This window comes from Colossoma macropomum, unplaced genomic scaffold (assembly GCF_904425465.1).
Source record: "Colossoma macropomum unplaced genomic scaffold, Colossoma_macropomum, whole genome shotgun sequence".
NCBI lineage: Eukaryota > Metazoa > Chordata > Actinopteri > Characiformes > Serrasalmidae > Colossoma > Colossoma macropomum.
This window is the reverse complement of record NW_023494802.1, coordinates 20091304-20106758: the sequence shown is the minus strand read 5'-3', so window position 1 is coordinate 20106758 and position 15455 is coordinate 20091304. Positions and strand designations below refer to the sequence as shown.

General features: G+C 36.4%; 1 protein-coding gene across 5 annotated transcripts in view; it reads left to right on the top strand.

Annotated features, from left to right (window-relative positions):
- Positions 1-15455, top strand: part of chl1a (cell adhesion molecule L1-like a) — a 131701-nt gene that overhangs the window by 65582 nt on the left and 50664 nt on the right. For all 5 annotated transcript variants that reach the window (XM_036591289.1, XM_036591288.1, XM_036591287.1 and 2 more), the window contains exons 6-14: positions 22-192; positions 301-330; positions 443-545; positions 1915-2096; positions 3819-3953; positions 5634-5774; positions 8141-8252; positions 14031-14197; positions 14291-14456. In XM_036591289.1, coding sequence (XP_036447182.1) covers positions 22-192; positions 301-330; positions 443-545; positions 1915-2096; positions 3819-3953; positions 5634-5774; positions 8141-8252; positions 14031-14197; positions 14291-14456 — 1207 coding nt within the window. The remainder of the gene's footprint in view (positions 1-21; positions 193-300; positions 331-442; positions 546-1914; positions 2097-3818; positions 3954-5633; positions 5775-8140; positions 8253-14030; positions 14198-14290; positions 14457-15455) is intronic.

The following is a 15455-nucleotide window of genomic DNA, read 5'->3' as shown; positions in this document are numbered from 1 at the left end:
GCCCCTTGGTATTGTTCCCAGGTCTTCAGCACATTGAGCAGGATGAAAGGGTATCTATGGGCCTGAATGGAAACCTCTACTTCTCAAACACTCTGGTGAAGGACAGCCGCAGCGACTACTGCTGTTTCGCTTCCTTCAGTACGATTCGCACCATCGTGCAGAAAACCGCCATGGCTATCACCGTGATGCCCCGTATGTATTTACTTCAACTACCCTTTGAAATATAGACACAGATACATTTGTTTTGTGTGGTCTTAAACAGAAAGCACTTAACTTTTTTGGTGCCTTCTGTCTCTCCAGTAAACTCTAGCAGTAAATCAGAAGTCAGTGGTGAGTCAAAGTTTATACTTCTGTTTGTTTTTATTTTACTATAGATGTTTTGAAAATATCTGAATGGTTTAAATCGTGAGTTATGTAATGACGCTTGCATTTGTCATCTCAGGTTTGGAGAGGAAACCAAACCTTCTGGTGCCCCCTGGTGATCAGTCCCAAATAAACCTAGTGAAAGGTGAAGAGCTCGAGCTTGAGTGTATTTCAGAGGGATTGTAAGTTTATACTTTTGCTGCTGCTACTAAAATATTCAAATATTTAATGTAATATAGTACAGTGTAGATTACCCTTTAGTTTATCTATTTACCAGTCAAAAATAATTTACTTTCCAGACAGAGTTATTCATTTTTCAGTTTCAAAAAAGCATCAAATCTATCATTATTTAATGTGTCCACTCTTTACTTGTGCACCGCACTGTCACTTTAACTCTGCCGTCCTTCTGATCTTAAAACCATTTATTTATTTATTAAAACCTTTATTTTGAGTGTCTTTTTAGATGAAACAAACACTCAACAGACTCAAAACATATGAGGGTTAGGATTAGGTTTTGGGTTAAGATTAGAGTAAGGATTAGGTCCAGGGTGAGGGTTAGGATTAGGTTTTGGGTTGAGATTAAGGTTATGGTTAGGGTTAGGTCCAGGGTGAGGGTTAGGTTTTGGGTAAGGTTGGTAAGGTTAGGTTTAGGGTAATGAAAATAACATATTAACAATTCATCTACTAAATGTAAGTAATGTATCAACAGAACATCTACAGGATATTTACTATAGTGTATTTAGATGCTTCACTACTGCTACTGCAGTGATATGTTGTTGTTGTGTTACTGATAATCTGTTAAGAGTTTATTAATCATCTACAAAGGACTACTTCAAATAAAGTGTTACCAAAAAAGTGTTCCCAAAGGAGTCACTCACATTATGTTCCCCTTCAAAGAGACACTAACATTCACACAAGTAACTACCCAGACACACCTCAGCTGCCAGATTTGTCACATGCATCTAAAATGGCTAAAGGAGATATTTCTGAGGAGATTCTCAACACTATGGGTCTGAAAGGATGAGTAGCTGCCAAGAAGCCTTTCCTGAGAAATTGACAGACAAAAATTAAGGTTTTGTGGACTGATGAGACTAAATTTGTATTTGGGCTTACTTTGACTATGAGAAGCAGAAAATGCAACCAACTTCTAAGGCTGAACTTTGGAGGTTTAGGAAAAATATCCCTGCAGATTTCTTTGAAAAACTGGTTTTAAGTGACCTGAAAAGTTTAGAAGCTGTAATACAGGCAACGTGTGGACACACAATACCAAAAAAATGTTAAAAAAAATTAAAATTTATTATATTTAGTTGTTGAGGCTTCTGTGTAATTTTCTGTTAGAAATATGTTTTCTGCTATTTTTTCTATGCTGAAAAATGAATAACTTGTACTTAATGGCTGTTTTGAGTGGAAATTAAAAAAATGAAAGGTGGGCTTCTGGCTTTTGCTCAGTACTGCCTATAAAATAGTAAAATATTGTCTTAGCATTATTCTCAGACACGTGATGCCATGTTTCTGTAAGCTTAAAAACATGCAATGCTTTCTTTATTTTAGCCCCACACCAAAGATAGAATGGACCAAGCTGGGAGAGAAGTTGCCAAAACGTTCCAACATCAAGAATTATGGGAAACTGCTGACTATATCAAAAGTCACAGAAGAAGACAGTGGGAAATACATGTGCAAGGCTAAGAACTCTGTTGGTGAAACTGTCCACTACTTTCACGTTGAAGTTGAAGGTTTGCAGTCATTTAGTTCAATATAAACAACATGTTTGACATTATTCGATTCAAGTAATCATGAATGGAACATTGTAATATATTTTCATTTATATCATGTTTTACTGAGTGAAACACTGTATCAGACAGGATCTCTGAATTAGTTGAGTGCTCAATGATAGCTGGGGTTGGATTGAGAAGTGAGACATGATATTATTGGTTAATATCATAATTTATCTTTCATATATTTTTTCCAAATTCTTAAATTCAGCAAATAAATAAAATGTCTGCACTAAAATTGTCATATTTCTCTGTAATGCTAATATAGGCAGATGTGGATCCAATTTCCACATTTTATAAATCATGATGTATCAGTATCGATTTCAGGACTTATGGAAATAAAAAATATGGACGTTGGCCCGTAATTTCAATATTGGTGCATCCCTACTTTCAAGGAGTTGAATACTTTCACAGGGCATTGTATATAACCCATGTGTCAGTCACAAGGCCCGCGGGCCAAGTTAGGCCCGTGTCACAGGCCTATTCGGCCCACAGAATTATTTTAATTTTTTATTCTGAGATGCACTACAGTCCCCAGCATGCTCTGCAACAAAGCAGTTTAAACAAAAAAGATACCTAAAACAACTTATTTTGGTAACACTTTCTATGAATGTCGCATTTGTAAGCATCTATAAACACATATATATTATTGTTATAATGTATTCATAAGGCATTATAAACATGGTTATAAATATTTATAAAAAAGAATTACACTGAATTACACTTTATAGCCATGTTTATTATACATTATGAATTGTTAATATAATGCATTATAAATAGTGTTAATAACATGTTATAATGTCAGTGCCAAAGAAGTCAGTCCCAGCTTGGAGAGCGTAAAGTAAAGACAAATACCAAGCTAACGGTGGTGAACATTACCTTTCCCACATTGGGTAAAACACTGATGGCAGCTCTAGTTTAAACTCTGACATTTGAGGCCTGTAATGTGCTTTACTGTGAATGTTTTAGTGTTTCAGTAAATCCTTCAGTAAATACTTCAACTTGAAGCCTCACTCTGAACACTGGAGGAGGCTTTAGTACAGTACGCTTCACTTTACTTAGAGCGGACAAATACGACTTATGAGCTCTTATAATTTGTTATGAACAGTACTTATAATGTATTATGTTAACAATTCATAATGCATAATAAACATGGCTATAACCTATAATGCATTTTTCTAAATATTTATAGCCATGTTTATAATGTCTTATGAATGCATTACAACATGTTATGAATGTGTTTATAGATGCTTACAAAGGTGACATTCATAGAAAGTGTTACCCTTATTTTTATTTAGAATTATTTTGGAATAAGTATTCAATGCCTATTTTGCTGTTGTGGTTTTGCCACATTTGGCTTGTTCGGGTCGTGGCGAATGTTAGTTAAAAATGAAATAAAAACACAGCTGGCCCACAGATTTGCTGAGATTTTTTAATATGGCTCTTTTAGTGGTTAAGTTTGTCACCTCTGATATATAATGTACTCTACTATATCTAAAAGCACTTGATTTGACTTATTTTATTGTATTATATTTATTGTATTGAATTCCATCTGGAGCAGTTTTGTCTAAAACATTCTTCTGTAGTTTCTACACAGTTTCTTTGACATACACAGGATGGCAGTGTTGCTCTAGTTGGGACAGTGTCATAAATAGTACCTCACACACCCCTCCTGTTTCTCAGAGCCTCCACGCTGGATAGAAGAGCCTGTGAGGAGTCAGGTAGTGACGATTGGATCTGATGTCCACATTAAGTGTCATGCTGCAGGGAAGCCACAACCCACTGTCACCTGGCTGAGGAACGGCAAACCTCTCCATGGTGAGTTAAACCCAACACAAAGCTCTGACCTCGTCCTTAATAGAATCTGACATCTTTCAACTTCCTGCACACTGTGTACCAATTTTGCTAATTGAAGAGCTTTTTCTTTATAATAAATGTAAAATTTTTGTAATTGATTCTTGAAGATATCACATTTTTAATACTTCTTTTGCTAATACCAACTGTAATAGGACACCCAGTGTGAGTTTTTGACTCCACTGGCTTCAAATGACACCAAACTTTTTGCAATTTTAAAATGTGTTCTTCGTTTCATTGGGTCAGTTCTTCGGATCAGTGGTTTGTGTAGTCTAGAGTTCTGCCTTTGAATCTGAGGCAAACAGCTTGCGCCAAACCTATTCCTTCAAGAGGGACATCTGGGGCTGCATCTTGTGTGTTCTTAAGCCCAGATTAAGGCTCTAAAGATTAATGCTACATATTAAATGAAAGGAATTGTTATGATAGACCTAAACAGTCACATGCGATAGCTTGAACAGGCAATTTACATGTTTTGTAGATTTTCTAAGTGAAAATAAGTGAACAAACTTAAATATGGCTTTTTTTTTTTTGCAAATTTTGCTGCACAAGTTTGGAAATGTTGGGGAAAAAGCATGAAATAGTATGTAACACAGGCCACATTTTAATGTTTTATTTTTTTCCCAATATATATAATTTAACAAATAAACAGTACTCATGCATCAAAATGTGCAGAAGTGTGTTCTGTGTGGAGGATGTGTAACGTATTTTCACTTTGAATGTCAACAACACGTCATTTGAACAGGTGTGCCTAAACCTTTGCATGCAACTGCAGGATTGTAAAGCAGTAATACTTAAAGGGGATTAAATTACTGTGACTGACCAGTAGAAACAACAGACCACTATGATCATTTTTATAATTGATCCAGAAACCAAAAACAGATCTAATCCTAATAAATGTCTTATTATATAATTCCAGTGACAATGTAATGTAACTCAGACTTTTTATTTGGGTACATGGCACCCAAATACGACTGCAGCTCTAATTTAAAATGCTTGAAGCCTCATTATTCTTCGAGAAACCTAGAGGTTTCTCTTAACACACGTCATGTTGATTTTAGTATCAAACAACATTACTTTTGCAAGACATTTTGTGATGACATCTCTTTTATTGCCATATACAACAAATAAGACTTTACAGTCTTGTGCATTGTGAAATTTAAGCTATGCTAACCCTGACATTAACGGAAATTTCTGCGGAAAAATATTTGAGCATTAGAAACTGCAGCACTGTGCAAATAGACGTGTATTTTTTAATCAGATGTGTTAATTTACTGACACAACCAAACTATTTCTGCCCTCCAGGAACAGTTTTACACAGTTTCCAATGAACCACAACATTATAATTTTTATAATAATTTTATAATAATGACTTTATGCATTATTTTATTGTGTTTTTGCTGTCATTTGTCATCCTATTTAATTATGCACAACAAATGTGGAATTTTCTGTGTATATTAAACCAAGTACATTCATTAACTGGCAAAGTTAAGCCTCTAATCCAGTTGTGTAACATCACAGTTCCTGTGAAAACTATGTAATGCTGGAATTTCTTCACTTTCTGTACTCCAATAATAGTGTGTAGTATGTAGTATACAGTATAGTACAGTATATTAAGTCTAACCAACATAAATCTTTCCTCCCCAGAGTTCTCCTCACTCCATAGCAAAGTACAGGACGACACCCTTATCCTTCTTAGAGCACTACCAAATGACACTGCGGTCTACCAGTGTGAAGCCTCCAACACACATGGCACCCTACTGGCCACCGCCAACGTCATGGTCATGAGTGAGTAGCAGTAGCTTGCAGTACTTACAGTTTGGCACAGTCTTAAGAAGTAATGAATAAGCACTGTCATACTACCTATTAACCTCTTAAATAATCAGGTGTATTATGTGGAAAGTAATGCAAATGGTCTCAGTTATAGGAGTGAAGAATGGAAGCCTGGCCTCCTGGTGGGACCTGGGCATTTAAGGGGTTTATATATATATATATATATATATATATATATATATATATATATATATATATATATATTATAATTGCATTTACTTGCATTAAGCTATTGTGTGAATTACACACATTAATGACATAGAATATAATGTAGAATGTAATCGTACTGAACCCTTTTTTAGAAACACCGACCTTGTATCTACGATTTTTACCTATTTTATCAGGTCCATTTAGCATATAAGTGCACTTTGTAGTTCCACAATAACAGACTGTAGTCCATCTGCTTTCCTGTGTAATTTGTTAGCCCTTTTTACCCTGTTCTTCAGTGGTAAGAACTGCTATGGGTATTATTTTTCTGGTGGTACATTGCTTTTATTGCCATACATAACAAATAAGAGCGCTATAAAATTTAGGCTTGCATTACTTCGTATTTTAACCCTTGTGTGGTGTTCAGGTCTGTGGGACCCAAAAGAAAAAATGATGCAATTTATAATTACTTCAACCCCAGATTCCTTGGCCTTTCCTCATTTTCTGTGAAGAGCATATAAAATAACACCTTTTCAATGGCTACAGTGGCTAAAGGAGAACCCTACGCTGGACACTTGTGACATTTTAAACATCTGGTATTTTTACATAAGTTGTTATGGCTGTATTGATTTAGAAAAACAATACTGCAGTGGGTCCACCAGACCACTGAGTAACAGTGAACAATGAACACCACACAAGGGTTAAAGCAGGACAGATAAGCTTCCTTTGATATAAACCGAAAGTGTCTGGCCAAAAAAGTTTAGACATGAGCAACACTGTGCAAACAGGCTGGTTTTTAAAGCCCTTTTGTAAATTTACGGATGCAATCAAATTACGTCTGACCTCCAGGAATAGTTATACCTTTTGCATAACTATATAACATAACTTTAAAACTATATGATATATATGTATATAATGTATAAAAAACAATCCGTGGCCATGACTTAGTAAGGCGTGAGAATGAGATAATAAAGCCTTGAACACCACTTAATAAGGCATGATCTCGTTCCTATACCTTACTAAGACGTGACCACGCATTAAGATGTCATTCCCACACGTTAATACAGTGCATTATTCTTATTAATATGGAATGTCACTGACAGGGATCCGTAATTTAGAGCCACAAAGGGTACTATTAATTTTGAGATAAAAGGAGGGGCTTGAGCAAAGAATCCACTCTGTGCAACACTAACATGTCACTATCATGTCAGTGTCACTGCTGTGCTGAGAAAGATCCACCCAAATAATAGCTGCTCAGTGGTCGTCCTGTGGTGTCCTGACCACTGAAGAACAGGGCAAAGGGGGATGACAAATGATGCATAGGAGCAGATCTGTAATTGTAGCACCTCTATGGTATGATACTAATTTGGTGTACTTGTAGGAGAAGCCCACAAGTTTACAGTTGGATGCAAAAGTTTGAGCACCCCTGGTTAAATTACTTTTTGTTTATTTTTTTTTATAAGTTAGCACATCCTCTATAGGAGACAAACTTAAAAATGGCAGTTTTCTGCAAATTTTAGTGCGCAGCTTTATTTGCTGAGTCTAACATATTAAAAAATCAGAAAACTTGCATTATTTAATGTTTTTCTATTATATTAAATTTAGCAAATAAACAACAGTTGTATATCAAAATTTACAGAAGTGTACAGTTCTCTATAGAGGATGTGTGAAAATCAACAAAACATTTATTTGTCCAGAGCTGCCTAAACATTTGCATACAACTGTATAATGTTTAATGTAAACATCAACTAACATCAATACGGTTAGTATGTAACTAGTGTCATTTCTAGTTTTCGTAACAAGCGTTTTCATCAAGTCGTCTCTGCTTTCATTACAATATAATGTTTATGCTGACATATAATTGCACAAGGGTCTGAGCAGCTGTTCATTTGCAGCAGACATGAAAGTAGTATAACTTGCTGGGAGAGAGCAGCCGTGTGTGAATAAGACCCCTTGCTACAGAGTGTTTTGTTGCTTTCCGTCTTGTTCACTGCTCGCAGCACATCGACGCTCTTTTATATGTTAATAGCTTTCTCAGCACTTAATTGTGGAACTGACTGCGTCTTGCATGGCCTGCTTTCAAACCGCTCGGCTGAAAGTGGTCCATATGCCGCCGCTGCTGTTTGATGTTCATCCACTTGCATAAATGACTAATGGTGTCTGCTTCATCCAAGATCATCCGCCTTTGATTCTGACGCGGGATTATCTGGAGTATGCCACGGTCCGAGGGAAGGGTGTGACGATGGACTGCAGAGTCTTTAGTTCTCCACCTGCTACTGTCCACTGGTCAGTTTGATGCTCTAATAAGTTGACCAGTTCATCTGTGTCTTGTTTTTAGCTCTTAATGTTCATCAGAGCTTTGAGCGACTTAGTCTAAAGTGATTAACAAGCCTCAGGGGATGCTTAATTTACATATCAAACTCAGCTAATTATTAATTCTTGACTTGTAATTGCCATTCAAACGAAGCACCGGCATCTGAACTTCATATATATGAATTTTCATATTTGATCTCATTGACAACTGACGTTGCACCAGCACTGATCTAAGTGTTTTTGTCCAGAAGATTTAAAGTTATTAGAAGGTCAAGAAAAACATTTCACTGTAGTTTGATTGATTTAGCATCCCTGAGTTGCTTCTTTTTAGCAAATTCTTTCATAACTCTATAGTCTGCTTTTGTAGTTATCCCATTAATGTGTATATCATTCATGTCATCAGTTTCCTTTGACCCGTATGTTCTTGCCTGAGCACATATCTGAAGAAAGTTTTCCCGTCAGTCAAAACACACAACTAAGAACTTAAAAAATTCCAACAATTTTCAAAAAATCCAACAATTTTCAAAACTTCTGCGTAGTTCAGCAGCTGAGATGTAAGCTAAGTCATTCAGAGTGGTTTGATGTGAATTGGTTCAATGTGGTGAAACTTACTAGCTCAGATCCCTTTACAGTGGTGGTGATAGGAACCAGGGGTCACAATGTCCGGAACACAAATAACCATTTTATTTATTATCCAAAACAATCAGTGAACCTACACGTCGTCCAAGTTTTATGTGTAATGCTGATAATGGTAACACAGTGATAAATCTGAAAAAAAAAAGTTTTCTTTGAGGACTATTCTGCCTTATAACACCCTGCATGTACCTCTCCACCATAAATATTAGGACAAAACTATTGTAAATCAGTGTCTCTGGCAGCAAGCACTGTAATCTGAGGAAGCTTTTAGAGGCATTAAACTCTTTAGACGTCTGGTTCCCTTCACCACCACTGACAAAGGACATAAGACAAAAGAGTGAAAAGCCTCTGAATGTTTAAACATAAAAAGGGAAACAGAAAACTAAGACGCGTTTTTGGCTAAAGGCAAATATGAGATCAGACTTTCATAAACAAACCCTAAGTCATGCAAGTTTTCCTCAGGTTCCCTGAAGTTTCAGATGCGACAAAAAGAAAAAACAATCAACAAAAGTTTAAGTCAAGTTCTCCACAAAAATAAACAAAAGCTGAAATTGTTCAAACTGGCTTCTGATTGGGTAAAAGCATTTAACCATTTAATTATCGTTAACTCCTATTGATCATATTAAACATAGTCTATTGGTTTCAGAGGACTACTGATTAATAAGAAAACAAAAATGTAAAAAACCCAATGTAAACAGGCCACCTTATGTAGACAGTAGTGCAATAAGCAAGAGGCTGTGTATTACAATGCAATGTGGAATAATTATAACACATTATAACTCACTTTATACAACAGTTAGTTTTGGCCACGCAAGCTGATTGGTTGAGAAGTGTTCTAACTGTGCTGTTATTTCACCATAACATCACAGGTTTTTCACAAACACTGTATCACTCCAGTGAGACGCCGTTGCTAAGCAACGAATTTGACAGCTGTAGGAGACGCTCAAGCCATTTGAACGTTTTTACTTCTTACTTTGCCACAAACAGAAAATGGACACTTTTAAGATCACATTTGACCGACAGCCGATTTGGTCAGACTCTGAAGATGAGACGACACTAAATTCCCAAACTGTCAGTTGGTCTGTGTGGAGCTGGAGAACGTACTGCCGGCTGTGCAGCGAGTGGGCGGAGCTCGTTACTCTGACGTAGCAACAAGCTGCTCATTAAGGAACTATAATTTGGTGAAGGAACTGCGAACATTAAAACATATTAAACGCCGCGTTCACGGCCCAGTTTATGAATTTATTACTTTATTTATTTAACTGTTGTATAAAAGCAATAGAACACTGGAGGAGTGTGTTATCGCCAATACTGATACAAACTGCTTCAGTTACTGTTCCATTACGACTGTTATACTATAAATGAGCTCTGTTCTGATCGGCTGCCCTGTATGGCGCTTCATTCAAAAAGCAGTCCAGGCTGAAACACTTCCTAGCGTTCAATATGAATGGGTGGAGCTAAACTACCGTAGGCTGAATAGGTGTAAATGTAAATGAGGTGGTTTTTTATGACAAAATCACTGAATTCAAAACTGGCTGTTTTTGAAACGTATTTTTCATATATGGACTGTATGGACAGGGCAGTGAATGATATATGTTGAAACTTTGGCAATGTTTATATATTACTTAAAAATCCGTAACATAGTTATAGAAAATCAACAAAACATGCGATTTGATTTGTTCCAATATTTGCATATGAGTGTGTGTGTGTGTGTGTGTGTGTGTGTGTGTGTGTGTGTGTGTGTGTGTGCTTGTGCGTGTGTGTGTATATATATATATTGGGGCATGTATATATTGGGGCAGTCATGGGCTGGAGGCCAGGGAACCAGCCCTGTGACCGGAAGGTCGCTGGTTCAATCCCCTGAGCCGACAGTACGTGACTGAAATGCCCTTGAGCAAGACACCTAACCCCCAACTATTCACTGGGTGCTGTGGATAGGGCTGCTCAATGCCCCCTAGTGTGTGTGTTCACTAGTGTGTATGTGGTGTTTCATTGCACGGATGGGTTAAATGCGGAGGTGAATTTCCCCATTGTGGTACTGATAAGGGTCACTTGATCTTAATCTATATATATATATATATATATATATATATATATATACATATATATATATATATATATATATATATATATATATATAAATTTCTTGTAAAAAAGTCTGGTTCCATTGACTTACATTAAAAGTAAAGTAGGTTTTTTTCCGTCTCCTGTAAAGTTACTATTATGGAAATAAGAGGTTTACATACACAGCTTCAAACATGGTTCAGCCAATCAGATTTTAGAAGCAAAACTATCTATTATGTAATAGACATTAGACTTTCCTGAGGTATCAGTGCACTCAGGCCAAATGGCTATACTGTACTTTCAGATGGTTATTAATTCTGGAGCTGTGCCGTTCGGTACAACACAGCACTGCAAACTGTCCTGTTCCTTTAATACGGCGCTTACAGCTGCTGAAAAATGGACTGACTGTCTCTCAGCGTGATCACTGTTACACTCATGAGCCTCTCCACTCGCATTAACTCATCGCACCTGAGCTTCAGCTTTACAAACTGTTCTTGACACTGATGAGTAGAAAACAGTTATAAAAGCTTAGCTGTAGCGCAGCAAAGACAAAAGAAGGAAAGAAAGCCTCTGAACAGAACCTTTGAACATTAAACAGGGAAACAGAAAAATGAGAACCTTTTTTTGGCTAAAGGCAAAAAAGAGATCAGACCTTTATAATCAAACAAGGTTTCCTCAGGTTCCCTGAAGTTTCGGGAACAAACAAAACAAAACAAACAAAAGTTTAAACCATGCTCCAGTTCTCCACCAGTGTTCAAACAAATAGAATAATCAAATAAGTTTACGAACAAATGAATAAAATAATCAATGATGTAATGGTTTTAATGTTTTCCATAATAGTGAAACTGAAACTGTGGGGAAAATGAAACAGACAGTCACACATCGTCTCCAGGGAAACTAATCTCAGGATGCTTATTATCTCTTTACTTTTATCCAGTCTCCATGATTGTAATTGTATTAAAACAATATTCTATTGCTCTGACAGAAGCTTTTTTGAGCTCTATATTAGGGTAAACAGTCAGCTATTTTAATGCCTATTCAACCTCTTAAATGTGACAGTGATGAAACCATTATTACAAGACTTAACTTCCACACAAATCATTCCCATTTTCAGAGATCACATCACTCTGATCTTTTGACACTCAGTTTACTTTGAGTTCAAAGTACTGCTGTAATTGAGGCTACTGGAGGCGAGTCCGAGTCGGGACTAAGACCTGGAGACATGGAGCCAGAGTCAGGTCATATACTTTGTAGTAGTCGAGTCTGAGAGAGAACGGATTAAGATTTTTTCAGAATCTAAAATAAAAAGAAGAAAAGAGAAAAAAAAAAATTGTAGTTAATTGTACATTAATTATCATTCATTGTACATAATGTATATTAATGAATATAATGAAATAGTTTATAACATATTTTGTAAAATATAACAGTAAATAAGAAATGTAAAATATTATTAATTTTTTGTCTTACTCCTACTTAAATATAAACCAGTATAGACTATAAATAATATATAACATATAATATAGAATAAAAAATATAATAAAAATATAAACAAACAGACTATTCCACTGAGTGAGTTGAAATCATAAGACTACAAAAACTTTACCAAATGTTTCAGTAATGACTGTTTTAGCTCATTTTGAGCTCAGAAATGCAGCCAGGTAAACATATACTATCATAATATTTTTCTTTAAAACACTAAAAGGTTACTTAATTGCAGTTTTGGTTTGTTTAGCAGTGACAGTTCATGTTATGCCCTGATTGTCAGACTTTAGGACACCTTTACTTAAAAACACTGGGATCTAAACTCACTATGTGGTCATAAGGGACAGGAATGCAGCCTCACTTCCTGCTCTGCAGGGGCATGGCTAAAATACATCTCCATCTATGGACTTAAACTCTTTGTATTTCGGTGGTGACACAAAAATGTGGGACATAATTTTTTCAATGAAGTTTTAATTTAAAAATTAAACTTCAGTTCAAAAGAAATAATAATTTTTTTTTTTTTTGCACAAGTGTAAATTTAGGGGACAGACACCTCCTAATATAAAGTACACTACATATATATATATATATATATATATATATATATCGCTGTTGTCTGAAGAAAACCTCATATCTCCAAAATGGTAACTTTACAGGAGAAAGATAAAACATACTTTACTTTACTGTTAATGTAAGTCAATGGAACCAGACTTTTTTCCAAGTCATTTTAGCTGATTTCTTTTGGTCCATTCATCATGAAATTTACGAACAATGTAAAGGGTAACAGATATTCTTGTAAATTATGTCAAAAACTGAAAAACGTCAAAAGGTTTTCTTCTGACAACAGCCATATATATATATATATATATATATATATATATTTATATATATATATATATATATATATATATATATATATATTTATTTATATAGGTGTGTATGTATGTATCATTTTTTTTTTCACTGTTCTTTTGTGTGGGACCACTGTTTGAACTCATACAGTAGAATGGCCCTCAGGAATGTTTGGATTTTGAAACCAATGAACATCAACAAACAAAGAATACCCAATCAATCCATAATGGAAAGGATCAATAAGAGCCTCAACTGGCAGCAGACAGATTCTGTTCAAACATGGAGAGAAATTATTCTGTTTGAAGATTTTTTTGATATTCAATAATAGAAGAGGTTTTCTAACAAGACTGAGTCCAAAAGATGCCCAGATTCATTTACAAGGCTTGAGTACTATAACACTAGTTTAAAGTACTCCTCATTATTTAAAACACTTTAACAGGTCAGCTCTGGTAAATCTGACCAGTGTTTCCAGCCTTATTCACCTCCCCGAGCTCTGCAGGTGTTCATAGTTCTTCATAGTCACCCTCGGGATTCAGCAGGAAGCAGCGAGGGGCAGTTTTTTTTTTTTCCTGTGGCACAAACTGAGGCATTTTTCAAATTCTATCCGTTTGACCAAAATGCACCTCAGACTCCAATAAGCTAAAACTTTAAAACTAGGTTGTTCCCCAGGGCTGCAGTCTTAGGAAAACAGTGAGCAGCTGAGTGTTTGTTTTGCAGGAGAAGAGAAGACCCAGAGGGCTCAGTGGAAGAGGAGAGGTTCTCTCTCCATAAAAACGGCTCGCTGCAGACCCACACAGCTGAGGTGGAAGACATGGGCAAATATATGTGCTACGCTACAAACTCAGAGGGCACTGCAAGCATCAGTGCAGAGCTTTATGTAAAAGGTCAGAGATGCTCTTTCAGTAATGTCCTTTCTTTGCTCTTCTTCCTGTAATTCTCTGAGATGTGTTGTGAAAAATAGCATCTTTCCATGACAGAGCCGACCAGAATTGTTGTCCCTCCCCAAGACATGGAGGTCAGGAGAGGCTCCACGGCAGAGCTTGAGTGCCAGGTGGATTTTGACCAGTCGCTCAGAGAAGACCTGGAAATTCTGTGGCAGAAGGATGGGATCGATATATATTCCAACTTCACTGATGATTCAGGGTGCGTAGCATAGTTTACTTGTAGACCATAAGATCCCAGTGTTGTCCACAGTTATTTTAAACATAACAGTAGCTGTTACCTTAAAACAACCTTATATGACCTACATACATACTACTGGGGAGCCTTCAAGGTCTTCTAAACCTTCAGGGAAGGCCTAATAATTTCTGTGAAATTAGCTGTAGACACAGGCAAGCAAGCTGTCCCAATGGTTAGGACTTCAGGAGCCAAACTGAAGGCCTAATGTGTCTAAACAAGCACTAACAATTTAAAACCAACAGTGGAATCACCCAATCATACTTTGATTTCCAGTGGATGGGGCCAATTGTGGAAGAAAAAAAACATCTTTTTAGGCCCTCTGTATATAGCATTCTAGCCAGATGTTAATAATAAATAGCGGTGACAGTTCTCTGTCAGGGCTCTTTACAGAAGGAGTCACCGTAAAACTGCTACAAGGTAAAATATGTGTTAATAAGGCTGTTACCATCTGCAAAGAAATCATAAAATGTCTTTTTCCAGCTTCAAATGTCCACATTTAATCTAGAACAGTCAGTCGTGTGAATAAACATTAGCTTAGCATTAGCTAGTGGAATTCCATAGGGGCGCGAACAGAAGTTAGCATTGTTGTAGAGGAGCTTTTCCCTCATTTTTGTCCAAGTTTTGGGCCCAATCCTATTTCACCCCTCGCCCCTACCACTTAGCCCTTAGCCCTCTGTTTTGTGTGTTCACGTCTAGGGTTAGGGAGTCCCGATTCTTGTTAAGGTAGAGGGGTAGGGTGAAGTGTTAGGGCTACATGGCCCTCCAAATGGAGTGTTATGAGAAAAAAAGAAAAACCGGCAAGATGGCTGAACAAGAGACCAAAGAAACCCACAAATGTGAGAATTTTCTCTGTTATAAATTACTATAACCACCATATTATCTTAGTTTAATGTTGTTTCAATGTATTATGGTCATTTTCTTCATAACAAGCATAAAAAATCCCTAATAGCATGCTAACGTCTC